We start from the raw sequence: 21612 nt of genomic DNA, 5'->3' as shown, positions 1-21612 counted from the left end.
TAGCACTGTACGCTAGTGCTTTACATGCACTGTACACTATGTTCCTCATGTGGTGGTTTCAATTGACCTCCTCTGCCAATGTGACTCCTAGGTACTTATAGCAATCAACTTTCTTTATGTCGGCCTCGTTGAGTGTATATTTTTAAATGTGGAAGGGGGGTCGGCTAGCGAATGATACATAGTCCTTTTCGAGTTAATTTTAGTTGTCATGTGTTCTAAAACGTACTATAAAGTTAAGATTCCGTTCTAAAAGTTTCTGACCATCCGCTGTAGTGATGCTACCATAAACAACACAATCATCCGCGAAGAGTTTTATCTGAGATGATAAGTTGAGTGGATGGTCGTTTAATTATATTAGGCATAAATGTGGTCCCAGCACGTTTCTACTGTTAATTTCACTGTTAAATTAGTGGATTTTCTCTGCCCAACGTACGTGACTTGCTTACGGTTATTGAAAAAATGTGCCATCAATTGCACGATACGGGGATGAATGTTGAGTTCTATTTATGTGGCGTTGCTGAGTGTATCCAATCTAATCTAGTCACTTGGTGCAACTCGATAAGGAGGCGCTACATCCTTATCTAGTTAACATGCAGAGTAATCATTTATCGTGTACGGTGTTGAAGGCATTAGCAAAATCAAGGAAAATGGCATAACTACTTTTGAATAAATAATAATTTCGTACAAGTTACAGCGAAGTCAAAAGTTTGGTTTCATAAGAAAAGCTTTTTCTAAGGTCATCTTGCTTACTCCAGATAAGGTTAGTGCCGCATTAATATTTAATAACGTGTGAATACGTATGCTCCATACATTTACATGATATACTGGTTAAGAGTATTGTTCTATAATAGAACACACAATGCTTTTTTTCATATTTAAAAATTGCCAACACTTCTACGAATTCCCAGTCTACCAGGAAGGTACGCTTGCTCTACTAAGTGGTTAAAAATAAAGACAGTCAATAGGTGTTGTTTATGTTATTTTAAAACGATTGGGACATATTTTGTCTTCTTCGAGTAGAGAGCTACACATTAAAAAAAAGGTAGTCATATGTTACTACCTTTGTGGTGGTAAAAAGCTGTCTCAAATACAACAACTCCCAGGGTAAATATGACGAACCCACCCGTAGTCATAGATCAGGTAGTCAAATTTGACTACCCCCTAAAGCAACATGGCGGCTGGTTAGCGACGCTCGAATTCCTCGGTGAGGCCTAGAGAACAGCACGGCTTTTTGGCCGAGTGAGAGAATAGAGCGCATACGGCTATTCGACGTCTTCCAAGCGCCATAAGACAATCTAAACATCTGTCCCCAGACACCGGTACGGTACCTATATCCTGTGGGGACGGCAGTGTGCGTGCTGGAATTGCCGCGATTGCCCCCCGACGGCATCTCGCTAGATTGACTGTATTTTTACCGCCGGCGGAGAACGCTCAAAAAATAAATCGTTGCGCAAGGAATGGGCATGCTGACTTTATTGAACACGGCGTATGCTTGTCTTATGCGGCGATGAATCGCTAGGTACCTTCTTTGACACAGACGAGAGGCGTTCAACTCGCGCCAATGCTACCGCTATTTCTTTTTCTATCTCTTCTTGTTTGTGCCTACCTCTACCGACGTGGTTATTTATTCGTGCGCGTGTGTGTCTGCATTTTGCAGCTATACAACACAGAACAAGCATTTAGGTGGCTGAGTCGCAGAGTCACTACGATTCTTATCGAACCGAGAGTCAGAAACGTATGAAGGCCAGTAAATTACAGGCCCATTTTTTTTTTGTTTTTTTTTTCTTAGTTAATAGCTATATAACTGCTGCACACTTGGCTTATTGAGTCAAGCGGCAGGTTGCGCTACCTAGGAAGTGTAGTAGTAACCGCTAGATGACGCGAAAAACTGCCTTTTTAGTTTAGATTTCACAGGACAACTACTCATACACAGTACCAACACCATGCAAGATACCGAACACTGGTACAGGCACATACATAGCAGTACAACAATGCACAAACAACTCCAACCGAACCCCTCCGCGACTCTCTAGTATAACCACCCTACCGACCCGACTCGCTTATATAACCAACCATATTCCGAGAAGGATTCGGCAATTGAGTGCCACTATTTACTAGATGAATGCAGACTATTTGCTAGCATTAATGGTATGCAAATGATCTGCGCATGGCTAGACACATATCTTCATCTACTGCATCGAAGGGCAACATGATAGGAAAGTAATCGGCTAAAGTAACATCGCAGGGAATGCTCCCGAATCAGTTTCGGTTTCGCATTAACGTCGTGATAAGCTTTCTTAAGCCAAGTTGCCCCAAGCTCGTTCCGCGCGCGTAATAGCAGAAAACGTTACAACCATATCTGCATTCCTAATCAGTAATCGGCTAAAAGTAACATAATTCTTAGTCTAGTGTTGTTCAATTCGTTCTCTTTTTCCCTTAAATTCAGTGCTTGAAAATAGGTGACTTAATTTTAGCGGGCAATCGCCGGCAGCAAGCTTTCCCTTGTTTGTCGAGTGGGCAACAAGTCGTTCTATTCGCTCGACTTTAAAAGCACCTAAACTAATTTTTTGTAGAAGCGTATTTTTGTACAATTCTACACTGTATATATATATATATATATATATATATATATATATATATATATATATATATATATATATATATATATGATTCATTTCATGTCAACTCAGGCACGGATTTAGGGTCGAACTTTAAATTTTCACGAAAAACATATAGAGTATGCTTTGGCGCAATTCCTATAATAAAAGACGACGCAAACGGCAATTTCGTCAGATTTTTCGTTCTCAAGTTTTGGACCGTTGAAGCGGCCAAGGTGTAAACTGACGTTTTTCCAGCTTATCGGAGGTGCATATTTCACACCATCCCTTTTTCCTACTTTTTACGCTACATCAATATAATTTTTTCGGAACATTCTAGACATTTTTTTTTCATGCTAATTAAGCGTCTAGGTCATAACATTCTTAATATTTTTTTTTTTTTCATTTGTCAAACCGCCTCTCTGCGACGATATTTGGCGAAGTTCAGCAAGCTGTGCTGTGTGACCTACTCGACATATTTTTATGATCTTTATATCATCATAAAGCTCCAATTAAGCTCTTTCTTTCGAGTATAAATTCAATATTTTGCATTAAGTATATAACGCTCTATTAAACGTGCGTGAACACAAAAATTTCGAAAAACTGGCAAGTTTGGAGTCGGTTTTCTGAAAAAAAAAAAACACTTTTTTTTTCTTTTAGTTTTTGTTCATCGTTGGTTAATATTGTAGTCTATCAAAAGCTGCCGACATAAATTGTAATATATTGTTTGTATGGTCGCAATTAAGACTCGAACTACGTGCTATGAGCGTTTTGAACGGGACTTCCCACAGGCGCTCTGCTGAGCCGAATTTTGACCTATGTAAGGTTTTCTATTTATCGTTAGCAGTTACCTTAATATCCAACCATAAACATTAATAAAATTTGAAGTAGTGCATTTAAAAAAAATTACTTCTAAGTCCGTATCCTAAAGTGCGGGCGCCAGCGCTTACTTCCTCCCAATACTGGGGAATGCAGATCGTCAGAGAATTCCTTTGGGGCCTTTTGCTTTCAGATTTGAGTTTGAAATACCGAGCTCGACATGTGATTGTCATATTTTTTCATGTCAAACAGATATGCAGTGCATATACATATGTACGATTTAGCATCTGACGCTTAGGAAGTACGGTTTTTTTTGTGCGCTACGGACCTTTTCGTAAAATAACAAGCATTTCGTAGCGTGCAAGGCTTCCAACGTGTTAGCGATGTGTTTAGAGTTCATTTCTATTTTCAGTGATTCATGCTGGGTTACTTAGAATTTTTCCTCTTGACTTAAGTTTTTCCGGGAGACTAGATGTTACGTATCTTCTCCGTCAATACATAGGGCGAAGCTAACACTCCTTGCAAATCACGCCAGTGCCAAGTAAATAAATATTGTTAGGATAAATATTGTTACTTCACTGGCGTTTACGATCCGATATTGAAATAAATACTAACATTAAATAGAAAACCAGGTCAAAATTCTGCTCAGCTAAGCGTCTATGCGAAGTCCCGTTCAAAATGCTCGTAGCACGAGATTCGACTCTTAAGAGCGTCAATACAAACAATATATTACAATTTCTGTTGGTAGTTTCTAATAGACTACTATATTAACTAACTGTGAATAAAAAATAAAAGAATTAAAAAGTGGGGGTTTTCAGAAAATCGACTCCAAACTTGCCAGTTTTTCGAAATATTCGTTCTTCGGGCACATGTAGCGCACTATGTGCTTATTGCAAAATATTAACATTATACTCAAAAGAAAGAGCGTAGTTAGAGCTTTACGGTGGTATAAAGATCATAAAAATATGTTGATTAGGCCACACAGCACAGCTTGCTGAACTTCGTCAAATATCGTCGCAGAGAGGCAGTTTGACAAATCAAAAAAAATCATTAAGATTGTTATGACCTAGAAGCTTAATTAGCATAAAAAAGCCTATGTCTAGAGCGTTCCCAAAAAGTTATATTGATGTAGAGTAAAAAGTAGGGAAGAGGGATGGAGTGAAATATGGCAACTCCGATAAGCTGGGAAAACGTCAGTTTCCACCTTGGCCGCGTCAACGGTCCATAACTTGAAAACAAAAGAAAAATCCGTCGAAATCGCCGTTTGCATCTACTTTTATTATAGAAATTTCCCCAAAACATATATATTTTGTTTTGTCATAATTAAAAATTCTACCCTAAATCTGTGCCTGAGTTGAGATGAAATCACCCATATATATATATAGTAAAACATACAAAAAATACCGATGAAAATAGCTATAAAATAGCAATGAAGTAAAAGAGAAGCGACGCTTCTATTGTACTTCATTGTAATGAATTTCAGTTTTTGAGTGATCGGATAAAAATAATCAACTTTTACGTGGTGCTGCCTTGCCTGTCATGTGTATATATATGTTTACTTTTCCTGAATAAAACTAGTTGAAAGTTAGCGTCTCTCCTGTATACTTCTTGTCCTTGTCTTTTTTGCGCTATTTTATATGTTTTTTTAAGATGAACCATCTAGCCCAACAACGCACCCTACTAAAATATATATATATGGAACGAGTCTGTGTCGCCGTCTGCTGTTGACCCTGGCAAGTGTTTTGGCCCTATATCTTTCAGAAAGCGAGCTACACTTTGAAATTTTCCGTGATAAAATTGACTTTTGCGAGATAAAACCTTTGACGAAAAGTTGAGATTGCTTTGTGCAGGCGCCGATTTTTACGGCACATTTTTGATACAGCCTGTGTATTTCAGACACCCTATATTGCAGTAGACGAAATAGAGATTGCATCTCATGGTAGAGTAAACTGTTCCTCTGTATAAACAGATACAAACTATTTGTTAAAACGGCTGCTGATTTGTTTTGGGAGACCTCCCCTCCATGATTGTTAGAGATACTTGGCAAGTTCGCAATTGTCTAAGTGATCTTCCAAAATTTTGTAGGATAAATTTACAATATATTTAGGAGGCCACACACGTAATATTTATTTTGTTTCTATTTATTGTTTTGTCTGTGTTCTTTGTAGCATTGGTTACATTGTGACCAATATGAGAGAATGTGACTTACTTCGCCTTAAAATAATTTTTTTTACCAACATTTAGTTTGTTTGTAAGGCACGGCCGTCCAGAAATCGTTTTTATGTAAATTTTAGGAATGAAAATTAATTAATGCCGTGTATATTCTCTTCTGAGTATATTCCTGTTCGCTTCGAGATATATTCCATTAAACTCACGTAGGTATGTAGACGCGAAACTTTGAAAAGAAGAAACACAGGTGATCTCGGCGAGTTTACACAGCCAAAAATAACATGGTGCATTTCAACAGAACCAACATTAGGGTAACTGATTTTATGAAGAACATAAACGTTCTTAATAATCTAGGGGTAAGGTGTAAACAGTAAGTCCCGAATCCCATTCAGTCCTGATGGGCTGTGTGACGATAATTACGAACCAGCGCACAGGTTGACAGTTACTCAAAATTTCAAATACAAACAATACACCAACACAGCGCTGAACTACAGTTAAGCGCTGTGTGAGTATTTTTTGTGTGTTCAGCCCTGCGTGAATGTATCTTTTGCGTGTTTGGACGCTTGAGTAACTGTCTACCTGTATCCTGATTCGTAATTGTGCCTTAAGAACTCGGCCAACCTGGCGTATCAATTGTGTCTCGATTTAAAAAAAAAAACAAAAAAAAAACTCTAGAACATTAACTAAATGAAATACATGTTTTCCTCCTTTATGCTTGCTTACTCGTACGGTAGACCTAAAAGGGGGACCCTCGCACGCCTTCAAGTTGAGGAGCGCTGGAGAGTTTAGGGCAAATTGACTTTGGAAAGAGTGCCACAAAATTTAAACGCTCTTTTAGAACGAAAGTTTCTTCGCTTGTACACTCTACACATGCAAGCCAACCGGAAAGACTCTAGCGAAGCGCCACCGGCGACGCGCATGCGCATGGGATGTGGGCAAGAAGCGCCGCCTCCCGCATCAGGAAACCACTGGAATATAATTTTGTCGGCGTCGCTGTGAGTCCTTGTGCTCATTCTCCCGTATTAATATTTGACTCCACGTCTTCCTAGCAATAGTTTACTAGTTAAGTGGCTGAGCGAAATTAACAGGGCTCGTTACACCGGAGACTTTCGCGTACATATTGTGACACGTGACGATCTAATCCGCGTGAACGTCGCAGTATGTACGCTAAAGCCTGATTCGCATCATGAGATTCTACTCGCAATTTTTGGTCGCGATGTTTTTCGGACAGCAAAAGCCTGTACGGTGACTGCGACGCTCGACGTCGATACTGAAAATCGAAGGCAGAATCTGATCAAGTGAATCCGGCGTAGCGAGTCGGCGATGGCCACTGGTAACAATGATCAACATATATTTGTACGTACTATTTGCACCGAGCCTACTTACCTCAAACAGACTCCAAACTTAAGTATTTTGGGCCTGCACTTACTTCATATCGGAACGTTTGTTCTACTGGCCCCTGCCGTGGGCAGACGGCAGTTTGAACTTTCAAACGCCTGTTTGAACTTGAAGCCTCACTGAACGTGGTCCGCGGTTAGTCTGGGTAACTTTACGGTATTCTCGTGTTCTTGTTGAAAAAAAAAAGAACAAATAAATCTGACACCCAGAAATATTCGTGAAATCAATTCAAAGTGCTTCCCGTCCGAGCAATCGTGGCCCGACGTTGTCATGTTTTCTCTTTTTACAGCACCTATCCACGTGCTCGGGCAAACCGAGCAGGCATAAAACACAAAAAAGGCTTGTCTTCAACCTTTTCGGGCCCTTTTGGTACTTCCCTATTCGCGGCGCTCTGAGTAAAAGGCAGGTTTCAGTCTGGTTTTGTCTATGACAACAATGAAATGCCAGTTCCGCATGACTTTCGTTCACACCACTAGACCGAAAGTCCGTCCGAAGCGCCCCCAGTGAGGCGTGACGTAAAAGATTTGAGTTTGTGTATTCCAGAGGTCTCAAACTCATTCTACTGTGGGGGCCTGATAGCCAAATCCCCGGAAAGGGGGTTAGAGATGTAAATGAGAAAGGACCTCGCGCTCTCCGTTTTTTGTAAACTCGCAGTTTGGGAGTGACAAATTTAGCTTTCATATGTTTATGCGACTACTTTTGTCCCTTACCTAATATAATACGAACTAAAATGACACTGCACCAACAACGTGTTTTTTTTGTTGTTTTTTTTCAAATGCAACATGAGAGCAAGCACGCTATCATTCCCGTATCTCAATTCCATCGGAAATTATTGCAGCCCAACAAGTCCCGATTTTTTTTTTAGATATACGGCAGTTTTTTTTTTGTTTTTTTTTGTGACTTGTTTCGCTAGCAGCAGTTCGAAGAAAAAGCTTGTATTTTAAAGGTGATGATATTTGATGGCGAGCATCCCGAACTTGTAGGTTTATTATCTATGGAAGTTTCTCCTGCTGAGCGAGAGTTGATGATGCCGGGGTCCGTCCTTGTGGGAAGAACACTGGGTAGCAAAATTAAAACGAAACGCGAGGCAAATGAAAGCAACATATTATGAAATATTTAGTCCGTTATAAGAGTAGAGCTACGCGCCGAACGAAAATAAATCGGCGACATAGGATCATTATGTAGCATGCCATTTCTAGTGCTCGGGACATGGGAAAGGGCACTCGAAGACTGTAACATGCGAGCCGTATCCTCGCGAGTCGGGGGCCGCGTGTTTGAGACCGCTGGTGTATATTATGGTTGTTGTTACGATAAACGTGGCCCGAAGGGCCACTGTAAGCCTTCCCCTCTATAACCTGCTTAGCGGGACCGAACAAAGTTGATATTCTTTTTGCAGCTTTTAGGAAGTAACATCGTTATTCATTATCGACTCGATCGACAGGACGCTCGTTCGTAAAGTTGAATTTGAACATGATCAGATTTCTTAAGAGTTATCGGAAACTACTAATGTTTCAATACTGAAACCGTAGAATACTCTATAGTGTAGCCACCGCCAACCTTGCTTCGTGAAACAGGTTATCATAAGTTGAGCCCCCTTCTTTTTATGAAATTGGTGGCCTTTTGAACGCACTTGAATATTTCATGCAAAGGGAAAGGTAATCAAATCTACGTATTTGGCAGATTACGCATAACTTTACTTACAGAGCCGTGGCGTTAGCCGGAATGTTTGATGGTATCTTTTGAAGGCCAGTATTTTCACAGTAGAAACTTCGGTCCATGCAGCGGCAGCCTGGATGTACCCAGTCTGTAGGACGTTCGAAACATTGGAGAGAATTAGTGAGGACTTGGGAAACAGATTCAGCTGGTATCAGGAACACAGAATGACTCCCGTGTTGGTTTGCACCTTTTTACAGTTACAGCTGTGGGCGTCCACGTCACAACTCGCCAAGCAACCATGGCAACTACTGCTTACACCAAATTTCCCAAATATAGTCATATCAACTTCCCATTCTTGAATCTCACATAATTCAAGTTGTATCATATGAAGAAAAGAGAAGCCCGCGATTGTCGGTGCGTGTTTTTTTGTGTGTTTTCGTGTCTGTGTGTCTCTGCACGTTAGCACAAAGAAAACATTGCCGCATAAAGTCGTGTAGAATACAAAGCTTTTCCTCTTCATCCAATGCAGCAGATGAGCACGTTCAAGTACACCTGCGGCTTTGATGACGAGGCATTATCTATACAAACAAACGAAAACAAAAACAGCAACCTGAGATTGCAAATTTGGGCGTATGTCTCCGCACGTTCACCTCAGTTTAGCACAAGCATGCTTATAGCAACATTTATGCTTCAGCGCAACTCACCAGGTTAGCATGTATGGATATATCTGTCTGCGAATACAGGCCTACTTCTGCGTGCTGGTATATTTGTATGTGTGTGTGCGTGCGAAAGGACCAACTCCCTATGGGTGCGCACAAATACAGTTTTTCAAGATGAAAGTCTGTAGTCCGTTACGCAGTGGTAGAAAGTCTCGAGAGTGGAGGTAAATTTAGTTAAACTAGTTCTTTTAGGCTTTACTAAGACACAGCAACCAGTTGATTATACTTACAAGTTCGGAAACACTTGCGTTTTTCTGAAAGGCAATTATAAATAACTTGGCGAAACCTTACAGCCGACACCCATATATAAGGTTTTCTCATATAGCAAGTACATGTGACTTGGCATGAAGAAAGTTGGTCTCATCAGACGAAAGTCAAAGAACGAATTGACCCACTCGAAGTCACGCAACCATAACATATTTGTTCGGTCAAAGTTACGGTACGCCACTATATATTGGGATTGATTTACTCAGGAAGGCATATGGAAGTTGGCAATGGTACAACGACAGGCGATTCGGTTTATTTATGACAATCATAAAATGTTGGATTCTCCCGCTGAAATAACGGCGACTAAAAGCATACCGACTCTACAGACAAACAATTCCTCCCTGGACTTTTTTTTACGAGACCAGCGAGGCTTTTATCCAAACCCTCATTTCCCTAGCAGCATGGGAAGCGGCGCAGAACAAAACGTGAGTTTTTATGAACTCTCATCTTGCACCGCATTAACATGTCGAAACTTAGCCCCATTTCTCGCTATCCAATAATGACTGTACTTATGCACATTCTGAACTCTACATTTACACTAACTGCATTCATGGACTGCACGCATGGATTGCATTTCTGCCTAGCGTAAATGCTTTTGTTTGCATGTGTATACCCTCGCTCAGTTTAAAATTGTGTAAGTTGACTGTTTGTGTATTCGATTTCGTTGCCCTTTTTAACTTCCATTTGTATAGCCCCTTGTGTTCCTATATAGAAGAAGTCTTTAATTCCATCCTCTTTCAGCCCAAATAACGAGGTGTCAAATAAATAAGTAAAAATTAAAAAAATATATACTAGTTATTTTAGTACACCTGGAAAAAAAAAGAAAGTGTCTGGCAGAATAAACAAGTAGTACGGCACGCTTTCTGGATAGCGGCCACAAACGGGCATCCTTCAGCACCCTATAAAGCTAATAAAGAGCAACGAAAAAGTGGCGCCTACGTTATTTTTATTCCACTTCAAAATAATTCATGTAGAATATCTCAAACTAATGTAGCACGATAAGGTGCCCAATCACAATTAACTTCATTCTTTGGCCACAAAGCTATGAGCCAGATTCCTGAAGTATGAGCAAGACGGTTAATTTTAGGGATCAAGCTTGAGATCTAATCAAGCATATCCAGAGTCCCTCCAAATTTGAACTGCACGCCAAAATTAAAATTCAAACAAAATTAAGCGCCCGTTCAAAATGGGACTTGAGACGAACGGTGAGGAAAGCGAAATTGGAGCATCCAGCCTTATTCAAGCTGTTTTGCTAATTTGGGAATTTGTACAATTAGGGCCGATTCAATAGGTAACCACGCATACAGAATGTTGGGCAACGACCAAAATTACAGTGTAACAGGGATTATTCTTAACGGAAATATTTTCTTACCACATTGACTGGACCTTTTTTCTCGATCTTCGTCCGGTCTTTTCTTGTAGTAGTTGGCGAAGAATCTCTTCATGTGTTCGTCGCCTGAAAGAAGAAGGATGAACATTATATGTATATAAAAAAGATGACACAAAATCAGGGACCAAAGAAAGGCACGCATGACAGACGAGCGCTCACTCAAAACTGAACGTTTCTTTTTGCATTCCTTAAACAAAAATGTTCCCAATCTAGTTGGCTCAAAAGCAAATCGATTCTCCTCCACTACTACCAAGAAATGGAAAACTCCCTTGCTAATTATGCCCTACCCTCTTCCATGTCTTTATAATGAATTCGTACAGGCTAACCAAGTTTTCAACACTTCTGAAGGATAAAACATGAACATACAAAATGGAACGCATGAGAGCCCTTAAAAGATAGCAAGCTAGGAACGAATTCCGTGTGTAATAAAAGTCTTAAAGTGAGTATTTCTATATTTCTTTTTACAATGTAAAAATGACCAATGTACTGTGACACCTTGTATCCTGCGTATCAATGGGATGTCACTTTGCAGTTTGAGAGTAGTGTAGGACATCTGAACAAGAGAAAACTGCCAAAACTTCGTTTCAAAAGCTACTCTGACTGAATGGTGCCATGGCAACTGTAGATCTGGAATTTCGCTGGAGTGCCTTAACTGCATGTCACCGTTGTTCACTTGCAGAATTAGAGTGCAGTCGAATATCCAACACGCTCTACAGTTAACAGGTTATTTAGTCGTGTTATTTTCTTGGCTTGCCAATGTTATGGAATCCATAGAACTGTTGAATGTCCGACTTCACTGTCTCTCAAAAGAGGTTTTCTTCTGCCTCATGGCCTGTCACGAACGCCAGAGGATGAGGCAGGAAAAACCAAAATCAACTAAATATTTTATGGTGTCGGACTTGATCCAGAAACAACAACAAAAAGAACACACGTCAAGAAAGCAGCCCAAAGCGTCGATGGCGGCGGCAGCAAAAGACGGTGCGTCGGCGCGACAGCTGGCTATTGGGAAAAAGAATCAGCGAATAGATCGGCAATACGCGGCTCTTTATCTACTATGCTCGTAATTTGAAATATTCGACCTAGAATGTTCGGGAAAGAGCGAGGGCGAGACTGACTACGCATCGTTCTGGCGTCCTTATCTTTCACGCTTGGCGTAAGAGCATACGCGAGTCTTCTAGATTAACGGAGAAGCTTTCTTCTTCATCTTTCACGTGGTGGTATGTATATGAGAAACATACCGCACAAAAAACAGGAACCAAAGAAAGACAAGCATGACAGATGAGCGCTTACTCAAAACTGAACGCTTATTTCTGCGTTTCTTGAACAAGAAGGTTCACAACCCAATCCGCTCATAAGCCAATCAATACTCCTCTTCTCTTATCAAGAATCGGAAAATCCCCTTGTTCATTATACCTTACTCTATTGCCCTGTTTTTTTTTAATTAACTCGTAGAGACTAATTCATTTTTCGACGCCTACTGAAGGAGTAAACAATAATATACAAAATGGAACGGATGACAGACCCTAAAATGTAGGAAGCTAGAAGTGAATTTTGTGGGCAATAAAAGTGTCAAAGTGAATATTTCTTGCTTTTTCTTTTCAAGGTCAAAGGGACAAATATGCTGTGACACATTGTATCTTGTATATTAATGGGATGTAACTTCGTAATTTGCGAGTAGTATAGGACACGTGAACAAGAGAAAACTACCAAAACCTCGTTTCAAGAGCTACTCTGTCTGAATGGTGTCATGGCAACTGTAGATCTGGAATTACGCTTGAGCGCCTTAACTGCATGTCACCTTTGTTCACTTGCGGAATTATAATACAGTTGATTATCCAACACGCAATGCATTTCACATATTATTTTATTGTGTTATTTTGTTTTCTTGCCGATTTTATGGAGTCCATAGAAATGTTGATTGTCGGACTTTATTGCCATTAAAAGACACGAAAACGCCTTTCATCGCGATAGATTTAAAGTTTGAGCTGCAGCCTCACATAGGTAGTTTTATGATAAAAATAGGATTGCGCGATCATAAAATGCACGCTAAGTGAAACCACAGTGTTGCCTGGAGGTCAATCTGTAATGTTGAAAATCAGTCATAATGGTCGACGTTTCTTGAAATGTATGAGTGCCGCATGTGTGAACACCGGAAATGCAACCAGAGCATAAAGTCGATTTTGTTCGTTCTTTATTAATTGAAAGTATTCTCCACGCTAAAACTGCGAAAAGAGGACTACTCGTACAGGTGTGACTGCGATTATTTACGGCGCTGATGTTCAACAAAGCCACATTGATTTATCGGGCATGACTTAATCTTAGCACCTTGATCTACAATGCACTCTATCAGACAGGTTTCACCAACCGTGCATATGCTGTTTGGCAAATCACACATGCCACAGCTTTTTTCGTTTTCATATGTGTACTTTTGCTCCTATTTTCTTCTTTCTGGCATGGAGTTTTTTTTTTTCACATCTATATATATGCATCTTCGTCTCAGTATACCAGGCATGTTTACGGAATAAAACTTCTGTCCCCCCTCTTTTAGCTCACAGTATTTAACTTCGTAATGCAGAAGGTCAATAGAGCGCGTTTATGAGAAACAGGAAGAGGGTGTGTACAATTAAAATTGTATCGGATAAATGGTACTGAATGCGAGTATAGGTAAAAACTATTTAAATCGCTTAAGAGAAAGCACTACACGGGTAAGAATCAAACTTCAGTTAAATATGGAAAAAAATTAATGATTGCCATATATATCTAAATTTACAAAATATTAAAATGAAGAAGAAATATAAGTATAGCACGTGATTTGTTTACAATATAGGAAAAGTATTATATTTCATTAGGCTCACGTACAACTAGACATCTTTTAATTCCTTCAGCAGCTCTATATCGCTGCCCGGGCACAACAACCAACGGTACATTAAACGCGATATATGGTTATTGTCAACTGAACACATATTCTACACAATCCGTGTAATTCGACATGTAATTATCTAGGCCTTCGTAAGTAGCTCACGCTTAGACTTCTGAACCTTGTATTGTTAGGGTATGCACTTTATGTGATGCCGTATTTCAACTACTAATAATGTCGTAACTATTCATGAATGTGCTTATTGATTAGAAGTTGTTTCCAGGCATGGCTGGACAGAGATACTCCTAAAAGTATTCGTGAATATGAATGCCCAGATACATGTGTTTTGAGGCCGAAGATATAGATAGTGAGATCCATTTCTCTTTTATGCAACACGATATCCATGAGATACTTCTGCAAAACCGGCGAAAAAGTATTCCGGATACAGATACATATACTTATAGAAATACATTTGTTGCCATTAGTGCTAGGTGGGGAGGGTGTAGTTCGTGGTGGATACGAATGGTAATTTATGTTTGTGCTCTTTGTTTTGTGCCATTTTATGCTGTTCCTCTTGCCTTAAACTATTTATCATTAATGCTGCTAAAGAAAACATGTCACCCCTGGTGAACCACATATTTACAAACGGTAAAGAGGTTGTGCCATGCTTGGCAAAAGGCGTCGGCCTGAAATGAATCTGTTTATGCCGTGAGAGCGTATCTCAAACTGTCGTATTGTAAGCTTCTGAGCCACCCATAATGTGGGGAGATTTAACAACAGGACCGCACTTTTTCTTTGCTCAATTCCTTTACAGCGTTCTCTCTGCTAAACTGAAAACAGTGGAGGGCATTGTGGGGTGGAGCTAATTTTGTTATTCTTGCCCGTTTTATACCTCAGTTTTTGTGTGTGTGTTTTTTGTTATTTTTTACTTTTTATTGTCGGTGACTGAGATGCATTATGTTATAGGGCTGGTTCATATTACAAATTACTAAAGAACTAGCACCAAACAGATGTTTTTAGCTTTTAATTTTATTTTAAAAAGTACAAAATGTGTAAGGAGATACGTAAGTCTGGCTAAATATCGCGATACAAGCGAAGCATCTTAAATGTAATTGACTAGAGAGATACAAATACATTTTCAAATGTATCTCCATGCAGGGATACAGATACTCGAAAATATCTCTAAGATACTTTTTTTAGGTCACCTGAGACTGGGTGGAAGAAACACGACGACGTCTCAGCTAACCACTTTATTCAGTGCTCCCTCCTTTTTACATCCTGAACCCAAAATCGTCACCAGAAAGAACACACTCCAAGCAAAGGCACAAGGGGGACACGCCTTGATCTCGCAGACATACCTATCTTAAAAAAAAAGAAAAACTAATCACCCGTAACCAACAAAATGTACACACACCAAAACATCGGCCGAAGGCAACATGCTTTGACCTCGCACCTACTCTTGTCTTTACAAAAAACGAACGAGCGAACCACATGGAACCGACTGCAGTTCAGACCTAACGACCTGTTACACCTTTCTTCCTTTTTTTTTTACGTACGCATTTACTTGGAACAGGATCATGACGAAGGGGCTACATCTCGCGAAAAACACAGGACCTGTTCAATTCATACTTTCAGAACAGCTTACGCACTTTTACTAAGAAGCATAGACGCCTGGTTTATGCAATTGTCGATCTACCTAATTTTTACTGTCTCTTTTACAACCCTTTCGAATTCATGGACCTCTTTGCATACTACTGCTGTACCAGGCCACTCCAAAAAAACAAACAAATAAGGTGTAACAGGTCGATGGGTTAGAACTGCAGTCGGTTCCGCGTGGTTTGCTTGTCCGTTCTTTTTTTTTTTTTTTTTTGTAAAGATAAGAGTGGCTGCGAGGTCAAAGCATGGTCCCTTCGGCCGATGTTTTGATGTGTGTACCTTTTGTTAATTCCGGGTGATCCATTTTCTTTCAAGACAAGCGTGTCTGTGAGGACAAGGCGTTTAGCCTTGGTGTCATATTTTGGGTGTTCTTTGTAGTTACGATCTTGGGTTCAGGATGTACGAAAGGAGGGAGCACTAAAAAAAAGTGGTTAGTTGTGTTTGAAACGTCTTCGTGTTTCTTCCACCCAGTCTCAGGTGGTCTAAAAAAATGGTAAACCTATACCAGCTCGCCTGCGCCCTAATTGATTTTTCTAAGATACTATCGCAATATATTTTTATCGCGATACTGCCCAGCCCTGGTTTCAGGTTCGGTGCTGACGTACTAGCTATGAATTTGTCAAGGTAACTACAACTTGGCAATGTTTCAGTCGATGATGTCGGTAAAAAGGAATAAATGTTTTATGCGCAAGTTGTAAGCGATCGAGTCTTTGGACTTGTGGGGATAATTTAAGATACAAAAAATAAACTCAAATTAGCCTGGTTCTTAGTTGCTGCCTGAGAAGTTAAAAGATAAATCACTAACGCTAGAACAATAATACTAAAAAAACAATGTCTTTCGCGGAGGCACTCATATAAAGATAAAACATTATCTTGCTCCAAATCTCGTTAGCCTATAGAATTCCACTCACATCGTTCAGTTATTTTCGCATAAACATAGAAACCATTAGGTGAAATAAATTGACATATCAAAGAGAAAATTTGTAGTCCAACGTAGTTTAGGCGTCCGTCTCACTTTAACGCTCACTAGTACTTCTCTTGGATAACATCGCTTGGCGAGTTAAATATTCGCATACCATGTACAACTGAGTATGATATTAGTCAAGAAAAAGTGAAATGATTTGGTCCCATATACATGTTTTTATTGTTAAATACAAGTGTTGACTAGAGTCTTTTTCACGTAATTCTGGGAATTACATTTAGCGACGGTAAAAGGTGCGTTGACAACGTTAGCAGCATGTTGTAATTTGCAGAATTAACAACACCTCCTCGAAAGTATATTATGCTAATTTTTAGGATATCTCTAAACTGCTATGTCAACAGAATGATAGAACCGTCACCGTAGGCATTGACAGAAACCATTTCGATTATTCAATATCTAGTTCTATTAGCAGAGTAAATGACCTTTAATTTAAATCTGTGGTTTGTAGACATGAGATACGATTCCAAGGGTCCGATACTGGTTAGGGTTAAAGCGGGAGCGTTTTCGGCTGCTGATCGGACAGGGCACCACAGCTCGAGCGTAGTAATCAACCAAGGCGACAATTCTTATCTTTCGCGAGTTCACAATCGCTCAATATTTTGGTGAGAACGTCCCACCGACACAGCAATACAGGGAGAGGTCTCACGGCAATGTGCTTGCCCGAAGTGCTCCTTCATCCACCGGTCAATGTAAGCGTGTTTCCGGCAGCAGGACAGCTTGAGATTTGCAAACGACGCGCGGGTTGTCATTGGTTCCGAGTGTGAGATAACAAACGATCACATTTTAAGGCCATGTACGATGTCACCTCACCATGGCGGTCGGTTTGTTGTAGACGATCAATGTTTTCCCCGGTTTGTTAAGAGACGACATACGGTGCTTCTTGTTTTAGTTTCGTCCGCGAATGACGTTCCGTTGTGGTCGATGTTGAATGGTGTGTGTTTAACTCAGGAAAGGTTATGAGCCTTGGAAATGCTTTTAAAGATGTGTGGTAAACATAAGATTTGGGATTTCTTAGAATAGGGGACTTATGCGTTGATGGCTTTATGGAGCAGCTGATCGGTGTTTTTGTATGGCGGTGGTCCCTTATTCACCGATGTCGGAACTCTAATTGCTGAAACTCTTTGAAAGGATGTCGCCGTTACTAAAACTGTACCTGCCGGTATGACTACCAACATATTACGGCGTTAGTGACGTCGAGTAAAGCATTACCATTAATAAAACGGAGGACACCATGCGGAAGGAGAATGCCTTTAGAGAAGCAATTAAATGCCCATTGTTATGTCGCGAAAAGTTCTCTCGGAGATAAGGAAAGGGTGATGGATTAAAGTGGAGTAAAAACCGCCTCTCAAGCAACTGATACCTTTACTGCGTGACCCATGGTTTCTCAAGATAAATTTTCATGTACATGCAATTAGGAGGCACTGCAAACGAATCACTGCCGAATTAAGAAAGAAATAAAGCCGATAATAACCCTGCGAGTACAGTCGAGCAGAACAACGTGCTGAAAAAAATGTCTATCGCTGAGGAAAAAAAATCTCCCTTCACTTTACAGGGAGATTCCTGTGAATGGTTTTCTAGGTATCCGGAGCCCATAACTGACGCCCTCTCGCATTACAGATATAGCAGAGCCGATGTCTATTAACGAGTTAACTGTTAAACTATTAAAACAAATTTGACCGAGAAGGATATCGAGTAGAGAGGCTTTTTGACGTTGTGATTGTTTTGTTCTGCGACAGAAACCGCAAAAAATTAGTTTGCCGTATATGACTTCCGGTGCGTTTGGGGCTCCGAGATCACAGGAGATTGGGAGTGGCGATAAGGTGACAAAAATGTTAAAGAAAGCCTGGCCGAAGGGGCGTTGGCGGAAATCAGTAGAAAGAAGTGTGTTGGTCTTGAAGAGGCGCTGTTTTGTAGCCCCCGGTTGAATCGTGGTGAGTGGTAGTGGGCTCCACCGTAATTGTACCAAGCTTAATATGTCACCCTCTCGTCTTTGTGGCGTATGCGCATGAACGGTCGACGTGTCCTCGGTATTCGCACTACTATACACCGGTCCGGCGTCTGTCTGTCCGGTTTTTTTTTTTGTTTTTTTTTGTATAATGGCGTGGGAAGACGGTGGCCGGTCACAGTTCTGCAAAAACAGGTGACTGGTGCAGAACTGGTAAGAAAAGAGCCGCGGATTGTTGCGAAGGTCTGGCACCTGCTTCTGCAAAGGTGTTTTTTGGTACCGATGCCGGAGGCTGGGCGGCGCCACCGACTGTTTAGTGTGAGTGGCAACGATTTTGTGGTTGTTTTGTCCTCCTGCAACATATTCAAAATTAGACGTTCCTCACACTGAATACGCAGCTTTACTACAAAACCTCGACAGCGCAACGAAAAGCAGAATACAAAACGAGATCTAACTCTACGTTTACCGTATTTTCTCGACTAGATTCGGCTACATTACATACCGAAGTGTGTATATCATTATCTGTACAGGTTATCTATTTGCACGCACTGACAACAACTACAGTTATATAAGATCGTTTATTATCAGGAGACAGGATAATTGCAAATGTCCGATCACATTGTTATGCATTCGATTACTCATCGATAAAATGTCTTTAAGTATCACGGTATTGCTTTCCTCTTCAAATGACACGTAGATAACGCGGGAGGCATCTATCCCCTAGCAGCTAATGTGGACTAACCTCGCCTTGACGGCAGAATTGCCAACTGCTTGCGATGGTACACTTGTTACCACGGAAAAATAAGAGACTAGATTATTTTAGGAACCGCACTCACGATGCCTCTGAAGAGAAAAAGAGCGTTAACGCTCGTTTTTGCTCCCCTTTAAACAAAACAAATCTTTTGTATATCTATAACGAGAACTATGCCAAAGTTGAATGTATATTGGCATTGTTTAATTTCTTATTGTGGAATATGATTTGTCGGGGAATCGACGCACTCAACATTTTAAACAGAGTAAAACATATGAATGATGTCAGCACCTACTTAAAACTATGCACCCGACTGGGCAATCTAAAAAAATGCCTTTACTTCGTTGCCAAAATTAGTCGTCGGGGGCTATAATCCGGGTGCGAACTATGGACCCAAAACAGTGGTATTTGGACGAATGTCAAGCGGCTTAGCTTTCGAGATGCTATAACCAATGACATATGTTTTGAAGTCTTTGTAGCGGATTTGCTGAGATAAAATCGTTTTACGAGTGTCGTAAGGAATCCTAAATCAAGCGGAAGTTTCACCATTTGGCCCGATTTTCCACATCATTGATGGGTTTAATCTTTGAAAGTCCTACCTTTCTCAACTCCGAGGATATAGGGTAGGCGCTTGCACAATACGCTAAAGGCTATTCGATGTGGAACCCCTCCTTGAATTTCGCGGAAGCCGTGAAGTTCAATTTGCCCTTTTATTGTAAATAAAACCTATTTTCCTCCCTTTGACCATTCGTTGTAAGCGAGCAATTCAATTTAAACCTTCCTAGCCAGGATGATTCTACCATAACCATTAATAGGTGAATATTTATTCCCTAGAACATTTGGCAGGGTGGCTTAAAGGGCAACTCCGCTTCATTTTTGACATTTAGAAAACTATGTAGCCCTCTTCAGTATCATATAGGAAGACCCCATGTCAAATATTACGATCTAATTCCGTCTCTATGTTTAATAAACTGGCCAGCAAACTTTCAAATCAGCCAAGTCGCCGAAATCTGCCAACTCTAGCGTGCGACGTGAGGCGCAATCGTCAGCGTAGTCAATGCGACGGAGTTGGAGCGGCGAACGTTGAGCCACTACGTCAGAGGCATGACTACGTCATTCTCACGTTTTGCTTGTTTTTACTTCTCAGAGCGAAATTGAACGATGACGTCATGAGTTTCTCCTCCCGTGCTGGCTGAACGGCGTCCACGTGATCACCGTAACGCGGATGCGCTAGTTTGCGCTGCCCTGCGCGCTTATCGGTCTGTTTCTCCGCTCCCTTTCTCCTCTTTCGTCTTCTCCCCTTCCCCCTCTCCCCCGGGCCATCGCCGTCCACGCCATCCGAAGCGACCTGCCCGCGTCACGTGTTCTGTCCCTCGCCCCCCGAGCGCCAAAAGACCACGTGGTTCGACTTGACGTGGCCATGACTCTGGCGACACCAGACCAATGTTGCCGGACGCAACCGAAGTTTCGGTTTCGGTATCTGCTGATGTTTAAATTAAGATTACACAAATAATATTCCAGATTTCGCGAATCCGAGGAAGGAGAGCTGTTCAGTAGTGCTTTGTGCAATGGAATCACATGTAAGCCTAAAATTTTCGGAATTGAGCGGAGTGGCCCTTTAAAGGGTAACTGCAAAGACAAAAAGTCTATTTGTAAACAGGCTAATTGGGACAAGCATGTCACAAAAACTTTTTCCTCCAAAAACAAATATTTTACAGCGATATTCATTGCGCGAGAATGATTTTAGTTTGCGGCCATTTCGTCCGTTTTAAATCGCGCGCAAGAGAGTTGGTATTATACGTCACGGAGGGGCTACTATATGTCAGGGAGTGACGTATTGCAGCCACTCCACGCGCGTCGAAAGAGCGGGAGTTTCAAATGTGGAGAAGTTGTGGGTCCCACTAAATTACGTCCTGTGGCGTAAATATTGCTAGAAAAAGTTTGTTTTTTCGCGAAATATTTGTTTTGTCAGATGCTTGTCCCTATTAGGCTGTTTAGAAGAACACTTTTTTTTCTTTGCAGTTACCCTTTAAGCGAATGACTTTATCAGCCGGGAAGATTAACGACCTTCTGCGGAGTGTGAACAGTGTTCGAAATTCGCGGCGATGAACGGAATAATAGAAAGGTCTTGTTAGAGGCGTTTACACTCAACATCTCTCGGATATAGTCACGTACAAAGTGAGAATGGCAGAGCGCTTTGTTTGAGCGTCCGGCGTCCCGTACTCGCTCGCTGCCTTCTTCCGTGCTTTGACTGCGCACGCGCGGTCGAGTCGCTTGAGGTGCGCGAGGCACCCAAAGCCTCAGCAGAGTTAGGATGCTCGAGCTGGAGGCGGAAAGACTGAAGCTTCTTCCTGCTGTACTCACCTTGTAAGTGACAATGCGCCGAGACACTGAGGGAGAGGAGGA

The 21612-nt window shown here is 41.0% G+C and overlaps 1 protein-coding gene across 1 annotated transcript in view; it reads right to left on the bottom strand.

The window, feature by feature from the left end:
- LOC115316236 (relaxin receptor 1) overlaps positions 1-21612 on the bottom strand; it is a 482496-nt gene that overhangs the window by 129680 nt on the left and 331204 nt on the right. Inside the window, exons 4-5 of the mRNA XM_042292126.1 lie at positions 10998-11081; positions 8685-8787 (exon numbers count right to left, since the gene is read on the bottom strand). Coding sequence (XP_042148060.1) covers positions 8685-8787; positions 10998-11081 — 187 coding nt within the window. The remainder of the gene's footprint in view (positions 1-8684; positions 8788-10997; positions 11082-21612) is intronic.

The sequence above is a fragment of the Ixodes scapularis genome, unplaced genomic scaffold, assembly GCF_016920785.2.
Source record: "Ixodes scapularis isolate PalLabHiFi unplaced genomic scaffold, ASM1692078v2 PGA_scaffold2__306_contigs__length_199485367, whole genome shotgun sequence".
In the NCBI taxonomy this organism is placed as follows: Eukaryota; Metazoa; Arthropoda; class Arachnida; order Ixodida; family Ixodidae; genus Ixodes; species Ixodes scapularis.
Note: the sequence above shows the minus strand (reverse complement) of the source record. Positions and strands in the feature narration are given on the sequence as shown.